General features: G+C 38.2%; 2 protein-coding genes and 1 long non-coding RNA gene across 6 annotated transcripts; 1 reads left to right on the top strand and 2 right to left on the bottom strand.

Annotated features, from left to right (window-relative positions):
• Window positions 1-233: 233 nt before the first annotated feature.
• Window positions 234-3,629, top strand: LOC125471522 (probable serine/threonine-protein kinase PBL19). 3 transcript variants are annotated; one of them, XM_048572005.1, is made up of 5 exons: window positions 234-382; window positions 780-1,153; window positions 1,392-1,652; window positions 2,650-2,772; window positions 2,880-3,629. In XM_048572005.1, the coding sequence occupies exons 2-5, from the start codon at window positions 797-799 to the stop codon at window positions 3,426-3,428; spliced, it is 1,290 nt and encodes a 429-aa protein (XP_048427962.1). In that variant the 5' UTR covers window positions 234-382; window positions 780-796; the 3' UTR covers window positions 3,429-3,629. The 3 variants fall into 3 exon arrangements, with proteins under 3 accessions (XP_048427962.1, XP_048427966.1, XP_048427954.1); XM_048572009.1 differs by lacking the exon at window positions 234-382 and adding an exon at window positions 425-671; XM_048571997.1 differs by lacking the exon at window positions 234-382 and having other exon boundaries at window positions 425-1,153.
• Window positions 3,630-3,708: 79 nt separating this feature from the next.
• Window positions 3,709-7,775, bottom strand: LOC125471527. 2 transcript variants are annotated; one of them, XR_007253660.1, is made up of 3 exons: window positions 4,657-7,775; window positions 4,420-4,571; window positions 3,709-4,109 (listed from the first exon to the last, which is right to left on the bottom strand). It is a non-coding gene; the product is annotated as an uncharacterized LOC125471527 (long non-coding RNA). The 2 variants fall into 2 exon arrangements; XR_007253659.1 differs by having other exon boundaries at window positions 4,662-7,771.
• A 6,710-nt stretch (window positions 7,776-14,485) lies between these two features.
• On the bottom strand, window positions 14,486-15,416 carry LOC125471519 (FCS-Like Zinc finger 3-like). The gene is made up of 2 exons (XM_048571995.1): window positions 15,198-15,416; window positions 14,486-15,039 (listed from the first exon to the last, which is right to left on the bottom strand). Exons 1-2 carry the CDS (start codon window positions 15,317-15,319, stop codon window positions 14,874-14,876), a joined length of 288 nt encoding a protein of 95 aa, XP_048427952.1. The 5' UTR covers window positions 15,320-15,416; the 3' UTR covers window positions 14,486-14,873.
• Between the last annotated feature and the right edge of the window lie 832 nt (window positions 15,417-16,248).

The following is a 16,248-nucleotide window of genomic DNA, read 5'->3' as shown; positions in this document are numbered from 1 at the left end:
CCTGTTTGTAGTCGTTTGATTAAATTTCAATGACCTAGATCATTTGATGAGTGGTTCAGTTCATTTGGATCCAGAGGGAATCCAATTCCGTTTCATATATTATTTTATATTATGATTACCAAAAAAAAAAATATTATATTATATTATATTACTATTAGTGTCAACTTGAATAGTTGATGAATTCTCCTTTTTTTTAATCCAACCTTGAACTCTGTTCTCCTTATATTGTCTAACCTTTACGGCTAAAGCTAACCACCTACTTTATTATTCACATAGGGAAAAAAAAAAAAAAAAAGCCAAGCAGGGAAAGAAATCCGTGCAGGTCTCTCCAACCTGAACCTCCCAACCCTGTTCAAATTATATGCAGAAATAATTGATAGAGGTATCTATTTTTTTAAGATTTAGGGTTTAATATCTGGTTCGTTCATTCATTCGTGGTTCTTTCTTTTGTTTTTGCTCATCTGAGTTAGGATTTCTGATACAATTTTTGTCAGTTGCCTTCTCTCCAAGTTAATTTGTACTTCCGCTCTGATTTCCCATCTGGGTTTTCACTCTTTTGATCTTCTCTTTAATCTTCCAACCATTTGTGATTTCATCTCTTTTTTCCTTGGGGTTTTTCTTATCTTGCATATTACTCTGTTTTCATTGAATTACTGCGTTTCGTTTCTCTAGTATGGTTCTTGTTAAATTTTTTTTTTTAAGTAAACATTTTTCTCCATGATTTTCTTGGTTTTGTGTTCTACTGTTTTAGCATTTCCATGAAAAATCGTTGTATTCAGGTGACGGATTCTATACAATGAAGTGCTTCTACTACTTCAAGGACAAAGCTAGGAGCAGGGAACAACGATCAGCACCAGAACTGAAAGAACAGAGAAACTCGGAGTACTCAGGTCCCGGCGATAGGGTCATTAAGTCTTCCTGCTCCGCGAATTCACCCCGTGGTATACCAGAAATGTTTGAAGAGAAGGCTCATAACTTGCGGGTGTTCACTTTCGTGGAGCTCAGGCAGGCAACAAATGACTTCAGTAGGCTGCTTAAGATCGGAGAAGGCGGATTTGGGAATGTATACAAAGGTTCAATTAAGCCTGCTGATGCCAAGGACCACGATCCAATCTTTGTCGCCATTAAAAAGCTTAACAATGATGGCTTACAGGTATGGGAGTTTAAGCATCTTACTATTACTTAATGCGCTATTGTGATTAAGATACTTTTGGTAGACTGATTTTCCTTAATATTTAATCAAAAATTATTTAAACCGCTGTCGCGATTATTGTTAATCGAGTTCTGAGTCTTCCGGCATCCTCTCATTACATTTCTGTTCAGTCTCTCACTTTACATTCTTTTTCTGGTTACGAATACCATTTCTTATAATTCTCTGTTCTTTCGTACAGGGTCACAAGCAATGGGTGGCAGAAGTTCAATTTCTGAGTGTTGTGGAGCACCCGAATCTTGTCAAACTAATCGGATACTGTGCTGTTGATGGAGAAAGAGGGATTCAACGACTGCTCGTCTATGAATTCATGGCGAACAGAAGTTTAGATGATCATCTATTCAACAAGGCGTACCCAACTGTACCTTGGGAGACAAGGTTACAGATAATACTTGGAGCTGCTCAAGGATTGGTGTATCTGCACGAAGGATTGGAAGTTCAGGTTAGCTCTAAACTTCGATATTGGAAATCGGTTTCTACGTACAAATCAACTTATATACTTGATTCGTAAAGTTGGTTGTTTTAACTCCCTGACCTAGAGCTTGTTGCATCTGGCATATTTCAAATATGTATTTATCTGCTTATTTCAGATTACATACTTTATCCTTCATACGATCTACGTTCGCTTCTGGTTCTGGGGTGGGGCGGTTATCCAAATTTGAGAATGTAGTTTCTTTCTTTGCATAAGGTCAACCCTGAAATTTTACATTCACCAGTCTTCCACATCGTTTTTTCATGCCTTAATCTCGGCCTAGTGGCGGAGCCAAAAGTCTGGCTCTAAAATGCTCTTAAGATATAAGAAAATTATGGATCTGACGTACCCTAGCTAACTACAAACCACTATCATTTAAGTTTGGTATGATGTCGGTGTTGTTATCCTCTTCCTCAACTCAACCCCCATGCCTATAATGACTCAGATTCAAAATATATGCCCCTTTATTCGGAAGGAGGGAGGAAGGAAGGAGGAGGGGAATAGAAAAATAAGAAAAAAGATAAAACAAAAGTAATAGTATTAAAAGACTTTAAGAAATACAATAAAAAATGAAGCAAAAATAAAAATAAGATCTCTAGCCTACTTCTTCTCTCTCCCTCTTCTCTCTCCCTCAAAACTCACAGTGACGTCCAATAATTGCATAAGAACCGCCAGCCTCAAATTGAACCCAGCGAAGAAGAAAAAGAAAAGATTCTGATTGGGGCTCTAATACCGTAAAAAAGATTTGGAAATCAAAGGGATAACTCTAGTTTTTTCTATGTGAAAAAAATATCAGATAGGCCCGAGACCATTATGGTCCCTTCATGGCTCCGCCCGCCCTTCCCTGCGGGAACTGTTCCATTAGTTTTGTTTTCTGCAAGACATGTTCTATTTCATGTTGTTTTCATTATTCAAGCTTAGTCTTAATCTTGGTTATTCTGATTTTTTTCTTATGCTGTTGACGAAGGTAATCTATCGAGATTTCAAATGCGCGAATGTGTTGCTGGATGAGAATTTTAAACCGAAGCTTTCAGACTTCGGGCTTGCTAGGGAGGGGCCAATGGTTGGCCATACTCATGTTTCAACTGCAGTAAGTATTGCATTCACTTATTTCTCACTAGCATTTGTAGCTTGGATAGGAACCTACCTATGCAAACTCTGCTTCGAAAAATGCTGAAGAATTTTTCTCATGATCAGGTAATGGGAACTAACGGGTACGCTGCTCCAGATTACGTCGAGACAGGCCATCTCACAACTAAAAGCGATGTATGGAGTTTCGGTGTGGTGCTGTACGAGATTCTTACAGGCAGACGGTCATTGGAAAGAAGCCGACCAAGAACAGAACAGAACCTTTTGGAATGGGTGAAACAGTTCCCTCCCGACGGTAAAAAGTTTGGCTTGATAATGGATAGCCGGCTGGAAAACAAGTATTCGATCACTGCAGCAAGAAAGATTGCTAAGTTGGCCGAGAGTTGTCTGTCAAAGAGGGCAAAAGATCGACCAACAATGAGTCAGGTAGTAGACAAATTAAAGGGGATTATTCAAGACTCCGAAGAGGGAATCCCATCGGAGAGAAGTCCTGAATCCGTTGAGAATGACCAAGACGACTCAGTAACAAAGCCGGGAGAATTCGAGGCCTCGGAGTCATGGAAGAGACGAATGGCTCACCTGGCCAAACTAGGCGAGCATGTGGAGAGCGCTAGTAGAAGAAGATTCATGATTATGCAGAGGGCAAAGGTGATTTGATCGCTAATTCATCCTGTATAGTTGTAACTTGTTTTCGGGTCGTTTTGGAGATCAATAGAACTTTTTATCGAGTAGGATTTGGATGGTTATTTTTGTAAAGTTGTTAAAGCCATCAGAGAATTCTAAGATTGGTTATGTGAGAATCAGCCTTTTACATCATATAGGTGATTTAATGAGAATAAGATAAGGCCGTTTCTTTTCTTCCTTTTTTGCCCTGTTTCCAGATGAACAGAAATATAACCAAAATCCCCCAAAAGCACTCATTCATGGTAGTATTGTCACCACACAATCTTGTAAAATCATTCATAACGTCACGGAAGTTAAATCTTCGACAAGAATCGCCCATAACTCATTCCCATAGAAATTACAAGAATTCCGAAAAGGAAGCCCAATGCATCATATGAAAAACTGCAGCGACCAGAACCAAAACCTTCTGATGCTCCCTCTCAGCAACACTCACTCAAAGATGCAAGGCCTTGACTAAAGAGTTGGCTCATGTACATCATGCGGTGTGCCTTGCATAGTGCCATGACAATTCGGAGACTATGCAGCCCTTCAAGCTGCAAATGGAAACCTACTAGACATCGACCTTGTTCTTCAGCGCTTACTCTCGAATCTGCATAGCAAATTCACTTGGAGTGTGGTTCGCTGGGCATCCTACATAGGTCCTAGAAGGTGCACCTGCCCACACAAATAAAATAAGTCATGCAACTAAACTTTATCGGTAGAAACAAATTAACCCTTGAATTGCCTTATTAACATATAAAATGCCCCCACTTCCAAACCTTGCCTTCCATCCTATTAACCCATGTATACTTTGCCTACTAGTCTAAAACCTTGCCTTTCATTATTCAGCATACACATTGATAATTACCCAAATGGCAAACCGTTATAAATTTTCGATTACAATAGGTTACCAATCCAGGTTTATGACCTCGGATTTTAGATTATAATCTGAATATTCGAAGTCAAATTTGAAGAGAATACTTACAAAAAGGGTCCTTGTCAGCCAAGAAACCGTGATTTCCCTCAAAATAAATTTTTTTATGCGTACGTGCATGAATACAATCCTGGGTCCACCGGTTGGAGCTTTCATTTTGCTTTGCCATCTATTTTGGGTTTTCAACCTATACACTTGTTCAGCTGCACCATAAAATTAAAACACAGTTAACATCAGTTGCCACATTATATCTAAAAGTTGGCATTGCTCTTTTATTAACTTCAATACCTCACCTAATGTGCCCAGCACATTATGACCCCTTTTCATAAATTCATGCACGGCATTTATCCAACATTTGCAGTTGACGGCATAACTGGAAGGCATGACTATTTTCGCATAACCTCAGCCCACTTTCCCTTCCATCTCCTTTGTCTTGACTGTTTTCATTTGCTCGCCTATCTCTTCCCTTTGAGTGATCAGTCTCCCTTGAAACCATCAAGCCAGCAGCTTTTTGGTTCTTTCTGATTGTTGCTACTTCAATCTTGTTGCCACAAGAGGCATCAAACATGAGACCAGAAGGGTATAATCATGATAACATCAGAATGTCATAGATCATAATCATTGTAGTGAAAACTGATGAACTAAATCAACTTTCAGGAGCCTTTAAAATCAATTAACTTAAGAGGATTTTAACTTGCATCTCTGCAAGGTTTATTTCTACATAAATAATCATACGTAATGTACATGACGAAATCCAGGAAGAGGCTGTTTTCAGCTGTTCCACTGGAAATTTCAGAATCTTCTTGCAGATTATGATAAGCTCTGTCCAATAATATATATGTAATTTCGTCAAAGCAAGTGGAAAACTCACTCAACTTCTGACCCCACATGAAGGCCTTCTCAGGCATCCCCTTGCTTGCAGAACTGGGACAATAACACATTAATTGTAACAGTATTTGGAAGAAACGCCAACTTGAGCAATTTAGCCATTAAAATCATAGCACAATCCAACATGTCAACATAAGCACCATTCATCATCCTGTTGTATGTAACTGAGTCTGGAACAACACCTCTTGAAACAAGCTCATCCAGCATCATCACAGCTCGATTTATTTTTCGACTACTACAAAAACCTTGAACGCAAATATTATAGGTTGTGATATCAGGTTCACATCCACTGGCATACATTTTGTACAAAAACTCATCTGCTCCAACCATGTCAAACGCTTTACAATAACCACCAATTAAGGTATTGTAAGTGACAATATCTGGGGTTAACCCAGTTCTGTACATATCCACAAATGTATCAATTGCAGACTTCATTCTCCCCTGTTTACAGAACCCATTAATGATCATATTGGTGGTAAAGATATCCGGAAGAAGACCCTTTTGCCTCATATCTCTCTCTAACTTCAGTGCATAACTCAACTTCCTGCGGTTGCAAAACCCACCAATCAAAGAATTATAGACAAAATTGTTGGGCACAAAACCTCTCCTTGACGTATCCAGAAATATATCATATGCTTCCTCCACTAGACCCGCTTTACATAGTCCACAACATCAGGACATATCCCTCTTCTTTCCATCGCATTCCATAAATTTTGAGCCCCATTTAAATCGGCAATTCTAAAGTACCCATCCAAAAGCACAGTGAAAGCAGCTTTTTTATAGGGAACGCCTTCTCTATCACCTTACACAAAAACTCTCTGGCTTCTTGCAGGTTACCCTTCTTGGATAAACCCATAAGCAAAGAACTACATGTAGAAGATAAAGGAGTTACACCAAATGTAATCATAAACTTATAGGCCTTATGGGCCTTTTGTTCTAACCCTACTCTGCTACAAGCTGCAATAACAAGTTGAAAGCGACCACACTCAGGGGTAATCCTTTTCCTAGCGTACCCTCTAAAAATTCAATGGCATTGTCCAACCGACCTGCCCAACATAACCCAGAAACCATGATGTCATACAATGAAGAATCTGGAAGCAACCCTGATACAGATATATCCTTTAACAAATGGTCTCCAACCTCTTCCCTTCCATACTTGTAATGCCCTGCAATCAAGATATTAAAAGTTATGCCATCAGGAGATACCCTTTGTTTCTCATTTCTTCATAGATCATGCTGCCCTGGCCAATGTCCCTTGCCTTAACGTACCCGTCCATCATGGTATTGTATATATAGTAGTACTTGGAGAATTACCCATATCTGGGATCCCATCAAAAAGCTTCCTAGCTTCCACCATATTCCCCTCCTTACACAAGGCATTTATGACGGTACTAAATGTAACGGTGCTTGACTTACAGGCCCTTGCAATCATCAAATGCACCCAATGAAGTGCATCGTCTGCCTGCCCCCTCTCACAGTTTGCATTGATCAGAATGTTATACGTAATAACATCCGGATCACACTGAAATTTCCACATCACATGCAACAAGCTCTCTCCCACCGTAATCAACCCTTTTCTACAAAACCCAAGAATCATCATATTAAAAGTATAATTACATGGGCGAGGCCCCTTCCAAAGCATATCCCTAAACACCTTCCACACGCTACCATAATCACCAATTCTAATCAACAACCTCAAAAGAATCACAATTGCTGACAAGCTCGGCTTCAAACCCACCTCCCTCATCCTACTCACAACCTCCAATGCCTCCGCACCCATTTCGGCATTCAAGAAACCTCTCATAAGAGTATCAAGAAATGAAAAATCTGACTCATATTCACAATGACCTCGCCACATAAATCCCACCAAATCTATACTCCTACTTGGCCCAATTCGCGCAATCACACACGAAACTACATCCTGAGCTAGAAACTGCAGATTATACCCTGCCAAAAAATGTGCAGCAATACAACAACTCCTCACAATTCCCTCACTATCATCCCTGAAGGCTAATTTGAAAAACCCAAATGCAGTTTCTCTACAACCTAATAGTTTCATAACTTTTACAAGAAATAATCGGCAAAACCGGCTGGAAAAACCCTTCAAAGCATAACCCTGTTGGTTCTTTATTATCCGTGACAACCCAACCGTGACTTTAGGCCTTTCGTTGGAGTTTACAGAGCACAAGGATTTGGAAGTGGAGTTATTAGCAAATGGCAAAAACTGAGTAAAATAATCGAAGCTTTGAGAACTTGTAATTAAGATTCGGGAGGAGTTGAAAGTGTGATAGTGTACTTGAGAGAAGGGTGCACGTGACGGAGGTCAGCGGGCATTGGAGCTCGCCTGAGAGCCGCACTGGTTAAGCTGCGAGACCCGAAATCTGGGTCGGGTGTTTGGTGGGTTTGCAGGGCACGAACATTGTACTGTGTGGAACAAGTAGATACTGTTGGAGGAGAGTGAAAGTTTGAGACTTGGAGTTGGGCACTGAAGAAGAAACGAGCCTCTACTACCCCCAAAATGTTTGGCATCACAAATTATAAGACAAAACAGATGTTTGGTATTTTTTATTAAATAAGTATTGGATTATTTAATCTGGCCCCACTTTTTTTTATTCTCCTGCCACTCGCCTATTTATCCTTACCAAAACCTCTAAGGGACGTTTGTTGCGCGCCGGACTATCTCGGACTGAATTAGCTTCAAGGACTAAGCTGGATTGGCTTAGACTAGACTAAACTGGACTAACTTAGTGAAGCGTTTGGTGCAGTATTGGACTAAGAAGCTGGATAATAACAAATTCTAATATTATTTTATTTAATATATAAATTATTAATATTTTATTATGATCTTATCTTTTTCTCCATCTTTTCCTACCATTTCCGTCCCACTCTTTTCCTCTTCTCTCATCGTCCCACCCTCTCCCTTTTTTTTTTCCTCTCAGATCTCTCAATTCATGTCTCTTTCTCATTCCTGGTCAAACTCCTTATTGATTCCAGTCTCTATTTCTCTGTCCTCCCTCTCTCTCTAGCTATGCGTTGTTCGAACGGAACCTCACGACTCCAATTTTCCTGACGAGTTGCAGGTTTCCCAATGTGTTTTTTTGGCCAACCCTCATTAAATTGGATGAAGTTAGCACCGCCAAAAAATTCATCACCATCCCTGGACCGAGATCTTAGCTTTGCATGCTCGAATTTGTCATGGATTTGAAGAATCCCAAATAGGCCGAGACTTCCAAGCCATTTTCCGGCCACATTTTGGCCTCGATTCAAGTAAAATCGTAATCTTGTCACTCCCAGCTTCAATTTGGTATATTTTATATGAAAGTTGGTTGTGAAATGGATCTGAAAGAGAGTCGGGAAGTTAATGATTGATCTAGGTGACCGGCGATGACGAGGAGTCTGTCGCGAGTGGTCGTTGAGCATGACAAGGACGAGAAATAGAGGATAATCTTAACTAGTCCCATGGTTATTAGGGGGGTCTCACTAAGACCTCTTAGTGAAGGGTTTTGTCCATTAATGTTAGTCCCCTTTAGTCTCATTAATGTTAGTCCCAGCATGGAACAAACACAGTATTGGACTAATAGCTAGTCCAATCCAGTCCAGTCCGAGTTAGTGAGGGCAAACAAACGCCCCCTATATTATTAGTCGAGTAGGATCTCACTCATTCCATCCCTCTCTCGCAACACTCTCTGTCCACTCTCTCGCATTGCCTCCTCTCTCTCATCTGAATCCCAAGTCCATCTTCGTCGTCTTCCTTTTTTCTTTTCTTTTTTTTTCTATCTATGTTCCTCCCTGCTCCTCACATGCACACCCCTCCCACCTCTTTTCGCCCGCCGTTCACCTTCAATCTTTGACAAGTGATAACAAAACTTTTCATGGGTTGAAGGAGGAAGACAATGATTCAAATTCTTTCGATTTGGGCTCCAATGAAGAGGAGGACGACGAGAAAGGGGATAGCAATTTGGATTTGGGCTCTGACAAGGTGCTAGGCTCCGATGATAAAATGTTGGTTTATTACCATTGAAAATATGGGATGTAATCAAATTAGGATTTTATAGGATTTTAATGGACTTTAAAATCCAAGTAGTTAATTAAAATTTTAAAATGGATTTTAAAGAATTTTGAAATCATAGTGTAGTCAAATTAAGATTTAAGATGATTTTAAATAATACACCAAAATCCAGGATAATCAATTACTATTTTGAAAAAGACATTGAAATTCATGTGTAGTGAGAATGCTAAAGATTTGTTAAGATTTTAATGAAAGAGGGATTTTGATGGATTTGAAAGGAGAAGTATAAATAGAAAATGGCTTGAAGAATCCAACCTTCACCCCTGGGATTCCATTTCAAGGCCAAAAAGTTCTGTCTGCAGCAGTCTTCCTCTATTTTTTGGCCCTGCTTGAGATCCGGTGACTATCTCACCACCTATACATACAAGGTTTCCCAAATCCCCATTTCCCTAACGTCCTTTCGCCGCCCCTCATCCCTCCCGAGACCCACCCACTGTAACCGCAGTTTGCTCATCCATTTTCTAAATTTTTATGGGTTGAGAGGAAGCGGCTGCGTGCCAAGCAAGAACAAGCCACCAACGGCATTTCAGATCATGATCTTCCAAACCCGAAGCCAATGGCCCTGTTTTAGACCAGAATTAATTCCAAACTACACCAGAACAAAACCCAATTGATATTGGGCTCCCACAGCAAGAAAAACAAGCACAAAGGAAGTTGAGGGTTTTCATAGTGTTTTACTCAATGTATGGGCATGTGGAGATTTTGGCCTGGAGGATAAAGAAAGGGTTTGATTCCATTGATGGGGTTGAAGGGTTTCCATTCCAAATTGCTTCAAATAGAGGAAGATAAGGTTTTCTCAGTGCAAGAGTTAAGGGATAGTGAAGATTTTTGGCCAATGCTGGGATGAAAGCTAGTGGAAAAGTTATCCGTCTTTGCATCTTTTGGTGCTTCCAATTTGAGTAATGTGAATTTTTTATTTATGTGATGTTGACTTGTGGTCCCACAGCTAGAGATGCATGTGTTATTCATCTCCATATACACCATTGACCAGAGTGCTTTCTATTATTTATTAGTTTTTCATTGCTATGTGTAAATTGCTAGAACGGAATTGGTATTCATAAGCCTTGTAATATAAATAGTGGTCGGTGGCTTTGGAAGTTTATAGAATGTAGTACCAACTCGTTTCAGAAATTCACTTATGTTGCTAGAGTCTAAATCCTAAGAAATCCTCAAGAAAGTCTGTAAAAATTCAAAGAAATCTATAATAAAAATCTATATAAATCTGTCAAAATTCATATAGATTTTAAAGTCTCTTAAAATCTTTTGAAATCTATCACTAAAAAAATGTTCATTAAAATTCTCTGAAATCTAAATCGACTACATCCCCAAATTTTTGCGATTTTTATTTTGGTTGGTGAATCGATGAGTGGGTTCGTATGGGGGGTGGGATTTGATGGGGTGGGGGGAAGATGGTGAAGGGACTTGGGTTTTTAACCTTCCTTTTTAATTTTTAAAGTTTTGTCTCTGTAATGATGTTTTATTTTTACTTTTTTTCTTCTGTTTTTCTTCTTTTTTTGCATTTTAACAATTATTATGTGAAATTATTTTTGAAAATTTTATTAAAGTTCAACATATCATTCGATACACAAGTTAATAAAAAACAACACCAAACACCCAACTAATTTACTCAGTACTATTCGACGACTATTTATCTTATCCAACAAAAGTAATAAGTACAGTTCGAGTTACCAAATAAGGCCTAAAAGTATAATCGAATTTAATGTACAAATAAATAAATGAGAGGTGATAATTGACAAGTGATGGTGGTGGTGGCTATGATGATGGTGGATAGTGGAGACAGTGCATATGATGGGTGGTGGCGGTGGTGGCGGTGTTGGTGGTGGTTAAAGTTGTGTTTGTGGGATGGTAACGACAACAATGGTGTTGACAATGGGGGGTGGTGGCAAGATGATGATAGGAGTGGAAGTTGATGGTCATGGTAATGTACACGTGGCGGTGAAGTGCTCGTGGTAGCGGCTAGGTGATGATAAAATGGTACTAAAGGTGGTGGTGGTTACATTTGCTCTTAGTTATGACCTTTGATTCTCATTTGATTTATTTAATCTAATGCATAAAAAAAAGGGTCGTGTTGTGTTGTGAAACTAGCTCTCAATTTGAAGTGGAGAACATGAATTTGGAAGCGAAGATCAATTGAGCAATCACACGGGAGAAGGAGAAAGAAGTGGAAAAGAAGGCAATTGCATGGCGACCAGTCAATTTGATCACCTGATCAATCGGATCAAGCCGACTGGTGGACCCCCATATCGTGTTTTGAACTGAAGTCCCATTTAGGCTACGTTTTGTCTAACTGGACTGGATTTTGATTTCATATTTGGACTTGTATTGTTACCGGGTTGATTCCCATGTAAATAGGACTTTGGTGAGCGTTTTTGTGTGTTTTCTATTTGCTTGGTGTATCAGGGTTTTTTTGGTTTGGTTATTATGTGTGCCATCATGATAGTACAATGAAAACAAGATTTATAAACCAAAAGCTTACCAACCGGCAAAGCCTGAAATTCTTCAACTCCATACTACCCACTCATAGTTGACGTATAATTTCTCTTCGTAAAGAAAAAAAAGGAAAAGAAACCAACGAACACTTGTGCTAATATTAATTAGAGAAATTGCAAACTTATCTATAGGGTTTTTATTATAAATCGTCTTTGAAATTGACTTAACTAATCATTTTAATTTCTTGATTAGCAAATCAATCAATCTAATTAGACCCTGAATTTTATCACTGCATATCAATATGGTCTTTACCGTCAAAATCCTTAAAATTTTCTGTGAATATTTTTTTGGTAAATTTTTTTTTTTTTTCCTGTGAATTTGATGACACGAAACACAGAGCTTGTATAACCAATAAGTTAACATAACGTGCACGATACAAGAAAAAGTAATTTTTTTTTTAATTCCAAAACCAATTAGAAGACAAATAAATAAACAAAGACAATAAAAAAGCCCATCCGCATCTTCCACGCCATATCCACCCAAACCCCAGCTGCATCTCAAAAAAAATTTCGATTCTCTGCAATTCATTTTATCTGCGGTTCACTTTTGGTTCGTACAATCACAGGGAGAAGTGAAGGACCGGCGATCGGGATTGATTCTCTGCAACTAGGTTGCTATGGACCCGGCAATTGAAATCCTTTCTTTTTTTTCAAGTTTTTTGATGTTATGATATTGTTTTGGTGGGTGGTTGTGGCAGATGGTGGTCTAGGGGAGAGGGAGAGAGAGACGTGGATGGCGATGGGGGAGGCTGCAATCTGGGCTTTTTTTTATAATTTATTTAGTTTTTGAAATATTTCATTTGTTTTTTTTTTCTAAATTTAAAAAAAAGTGAAATTTTTTTTTTTCACTTCACACCAAGTTATTCGCTATGTAGCTATAGGCTCCATGTGTGTTATGTTATCAAACTAATAGCAAATTTAACGAATTTTGATGGTAAGAATTGCATTAACGTGCAGAGATAAAATTCAGAGACGAGATAGATTGATTTGCAAATTAAATAACTAAAATGATGAATTAGATCAATTCATATATTATTTGTGATAAAAATCTCTTATCTACAGTGTATAAGAATACCACCCATTTTATTTTATTTTTACAAATTAAACACTCAAATTCTATTTTCAGTGTGTATCATCTTTATTAATTTTCGTAAGTAATACGATCAATACGCTGCTTTAGTATGAATATACCTCCTCCATAAAATTCAGAAAGAAATTTTTGTACAAACATCACATACCTCGCACACGAGCCTTTTTGAATGATACTTTTCGTCATTTCAAGACTTATTGACACCCTCAGACGTGAAATTTGCATGTAGAAACAACTTCAATGCAAATATGTGTGCCGATGAGAAGTAGCCAATATAATCTTGCCCCCTGTGTTGTGGCGCTTGCTAGGAGGAACTTGTGGAGGGATTTTTCGGTGTACCCGGCACACCAAAAAAATTTGGTGTACCCTCACTCATAATGGTGAGGGTGCACCAAAAAAATTTGGTGCACCCTCACTTTTTGTACACCAAAAAAATTCTAATGAGTGAGGGTACACCAAAAAAATTTGGTGTACCCGGTACACCTAAAAATTTTCCGAACTTGTGTCTGGGATCTTTTGATTCGACGTCCACAAATTTCCTTAAATCTTCATTCTCTCTTGGTAATGTTGGAACTGCTCCTTGTTTGATCAGTCTTCGAGTTTTGTTCATTTTGGTCGACTTTTATGTATAAGTAATGTTAGGTATACTAAATTTGTTGATTAAATTTACAAACTAAATGATGTGTTACCAATAAAAAATAAGCATGTTAATCAACATTTAAGTAACAATCTAATCATCAACTTTCATGTCGTATAATTTATAATGTTTAGTCTCTAGCATTAGTCATTTTGTACTTGTGCGGTTAGCCTTTTGGCTGTTTTGAATGGAATTGCTACTTTCCAGTAAAAAGTAAATATCTTACCCCGAGTCGTGTTAATAAAGGAAAAAAAAATCTCCTATCATGCAACAGGCGAGGGTTTTTAATTGAATTTCTCATGAAAACAAATAGATTTTTAAACGTGTCAAACACACGGTTAAAAACTTGAAGGTAAAATTTTTAACCAATTGTAATATACCACTTTATCCACCGAACCGTATTTCAGAAACATTTAAAATTTCCTTCATGAAATCTCTAAATTCGCATTAAAAGTAGAATCATGGTTAGTTGTCAAAAGAAGATATTTTAGGGGATATTTGCAGAAACCCTAATTGTCCAAGCGGTGTATGTGCAAAATTCCCAATCGATTGTTATTAAAACAAAGAAGAAGAAAAAGTTGAGATATTTTTGTAATGGTCGATCATGACATCCATCATGCTTTTGGCAAAGATGAAAGCTGTAAAGGCCTATTCTTTTGTTCTTTCTACATTTCCTTTTCTCTTTTGGCATGGAAAGTCACATTATTTGAGAAATTTTACATCAAAATTAAAAGACAAAAAACAAGAGGTGAACCTGATAGTTAAAAGAGTGTTTTTTTTTTTTTTAATTTTTTTTTTTCATTCCGCTGCGTTTTGTGGTTGAACTCTTCTTCTTTTTTCTTTGTTGTTTAAGCTAGCGCAGAATCTCGTTTGTTTAAAAAAAAAATTAAAAAAAAAACACAAAACAAAATTATACAACAATCTGTTTGAATGGACTTTTCATCAATTTCTCAACCAACATCCTTTGAGAAATAAACAAAGATGATCGATCACTAACAAAATTTTACAAATTAACCATCCCTTACATTTCAAAGGATGCTCTTTGCCTTGTAACATCTCAACCAAAAAAAAAAAAAAACAAAATTCTCTTGGTGGGTTTTTCTTGATTTCTCCTCCATAATTTTATCTTTTCCAATTGGCCACAATTTCCTATTTACTTCGTTTTCCTTCAAGCCCCTCTCACCCACAACCTCACCTTTACAAATCACAACACCCAGTCAACCTTGATCACCTCCACCATGATCTTGCCACGTGGAATGATCTGAAATCTTAAAAACAAACTCCACCAATAATCTCTCGGTCCCAGATCAATCAGGCTACAGTAACAGACCCTGTCCGTACAGTTTTGTTAGGGGTGGAGTTCTTGTTGGGATCTGACTTTCTTCTGCTGGAAGAAAGCTTCCAGCTCTTCTCTTTGTTCTCGTCAAACTTTATCTGTTCTTGCCTACAATCTTTACTGCAAAACGGTGTGTTACCCCTGAAAAAAATAATTCCCAATCCCCATCAGGACATGGAAAACCAAATTTCACATAAACAAAAATCGATAAAAACGATATTCTAAACTACCCTAATCTAATCTAGCAAATACCGCAGTGCGGCGGCACGCTGCTCTGATAAACTGGAACATAAAATTACCTGTACATGAAGATGTCCGAGTTGTTTCCGAGTGGTTTTCTACAAAGATGACAAGCATCAAGGAAGTGAGGCTCGTTTGTTTGATCTTCGTAAGTGGTGTAGGAGAACATGCCGGTCCTCATGCTTAAAAAAATAAAACCAGAGGAGCCGAAGAGGAAGAAGAAAAGATCGATGGACCGGTTGCTAATTTGCTACAAATTCGGAGCTTGCTGCAAACTTGGTGCCAGGAACAAGCGAGTGAATGAGTGGGGGGAGGAATTAGATGGGAAAGTCCTGCCACATATAAAGACTTGTTCGGTGGACTTGGGGGGATAAGCTGCTTTGTGAGTCTATATGGGAGAAATGTGGTAAACCAATCAAGTTCTTCGGTTGAGTCAACTTCCAGACTGTTATGCAAATTCAAGGGTTGTGATTATCTGGGAGGATGAGAGTATTGTGACCTCAGAAGCACGGGAATTTTGCTTTCTGCATGAAGGAGGTTATGGAGAAAACAGTGGGTGGTGGTTTTCGAGATTGGACCCATCGAGATTCCATGGTGCTCTCAATCTATTGGCTGCAGTGCAGTGCATGCATCAGCATCTGTTTCTAGAACCACTTCTTCTTTTATTTATTTTTTGCTACATTAGTTTTTTCCTTTTTTGCATTTGGTCCCTTTTGTGTTGGGTATTTTTAGTACATCCATAAAAAATAGTATTCCTTTTAATTGGAGGTCCTCTTCCCCTAGACCATTGTGACGAGGGAGGTTAATTAGTGTATTAGTGCCACTTCCATTTGTGTTTGCTAAGATTAATACCAATTACTATTTTACTAATGGTTATTGTACTTATGTGTTCCTTTTTAGAGTATTAAGGGACACAATTTGGGAAGTATGCGGGAATCTTTTCTTTCTTTGTTTCTAGGTATCCTTTAGAATTAACTATTAATAGTGCATGTGAGCTTAGAGTATGATATGATATCTAGCTCCCAAGAAAAATCTATTAGTGATGCTATTTGGAAGTCTTTTTTTTTTTAAATTTTTTTATAAATGAGTGTTGGTGGTTTAAAATATTAG

The sequence above is a fragment of a genome, unplaced genomic scaffold, assembly GCF_019419815.1.
Source record: "Pyrus x bretschneideri cultivar Hongxiangsu unplaced genomic scaffold, Pyrus_bretschneideri_v1 Contig109, whole genome shotgun sequence".
Lineage (NCBI taxonomy): Eukaryota > Viridiplantae > Streptophyta > Magnoliopsida > Rosales > Rosaceae > Pyrus > Pyrus x bretschneideri.
This window is presented reverse-complemented; position numbering and strand designations above follow the sequence as displayed.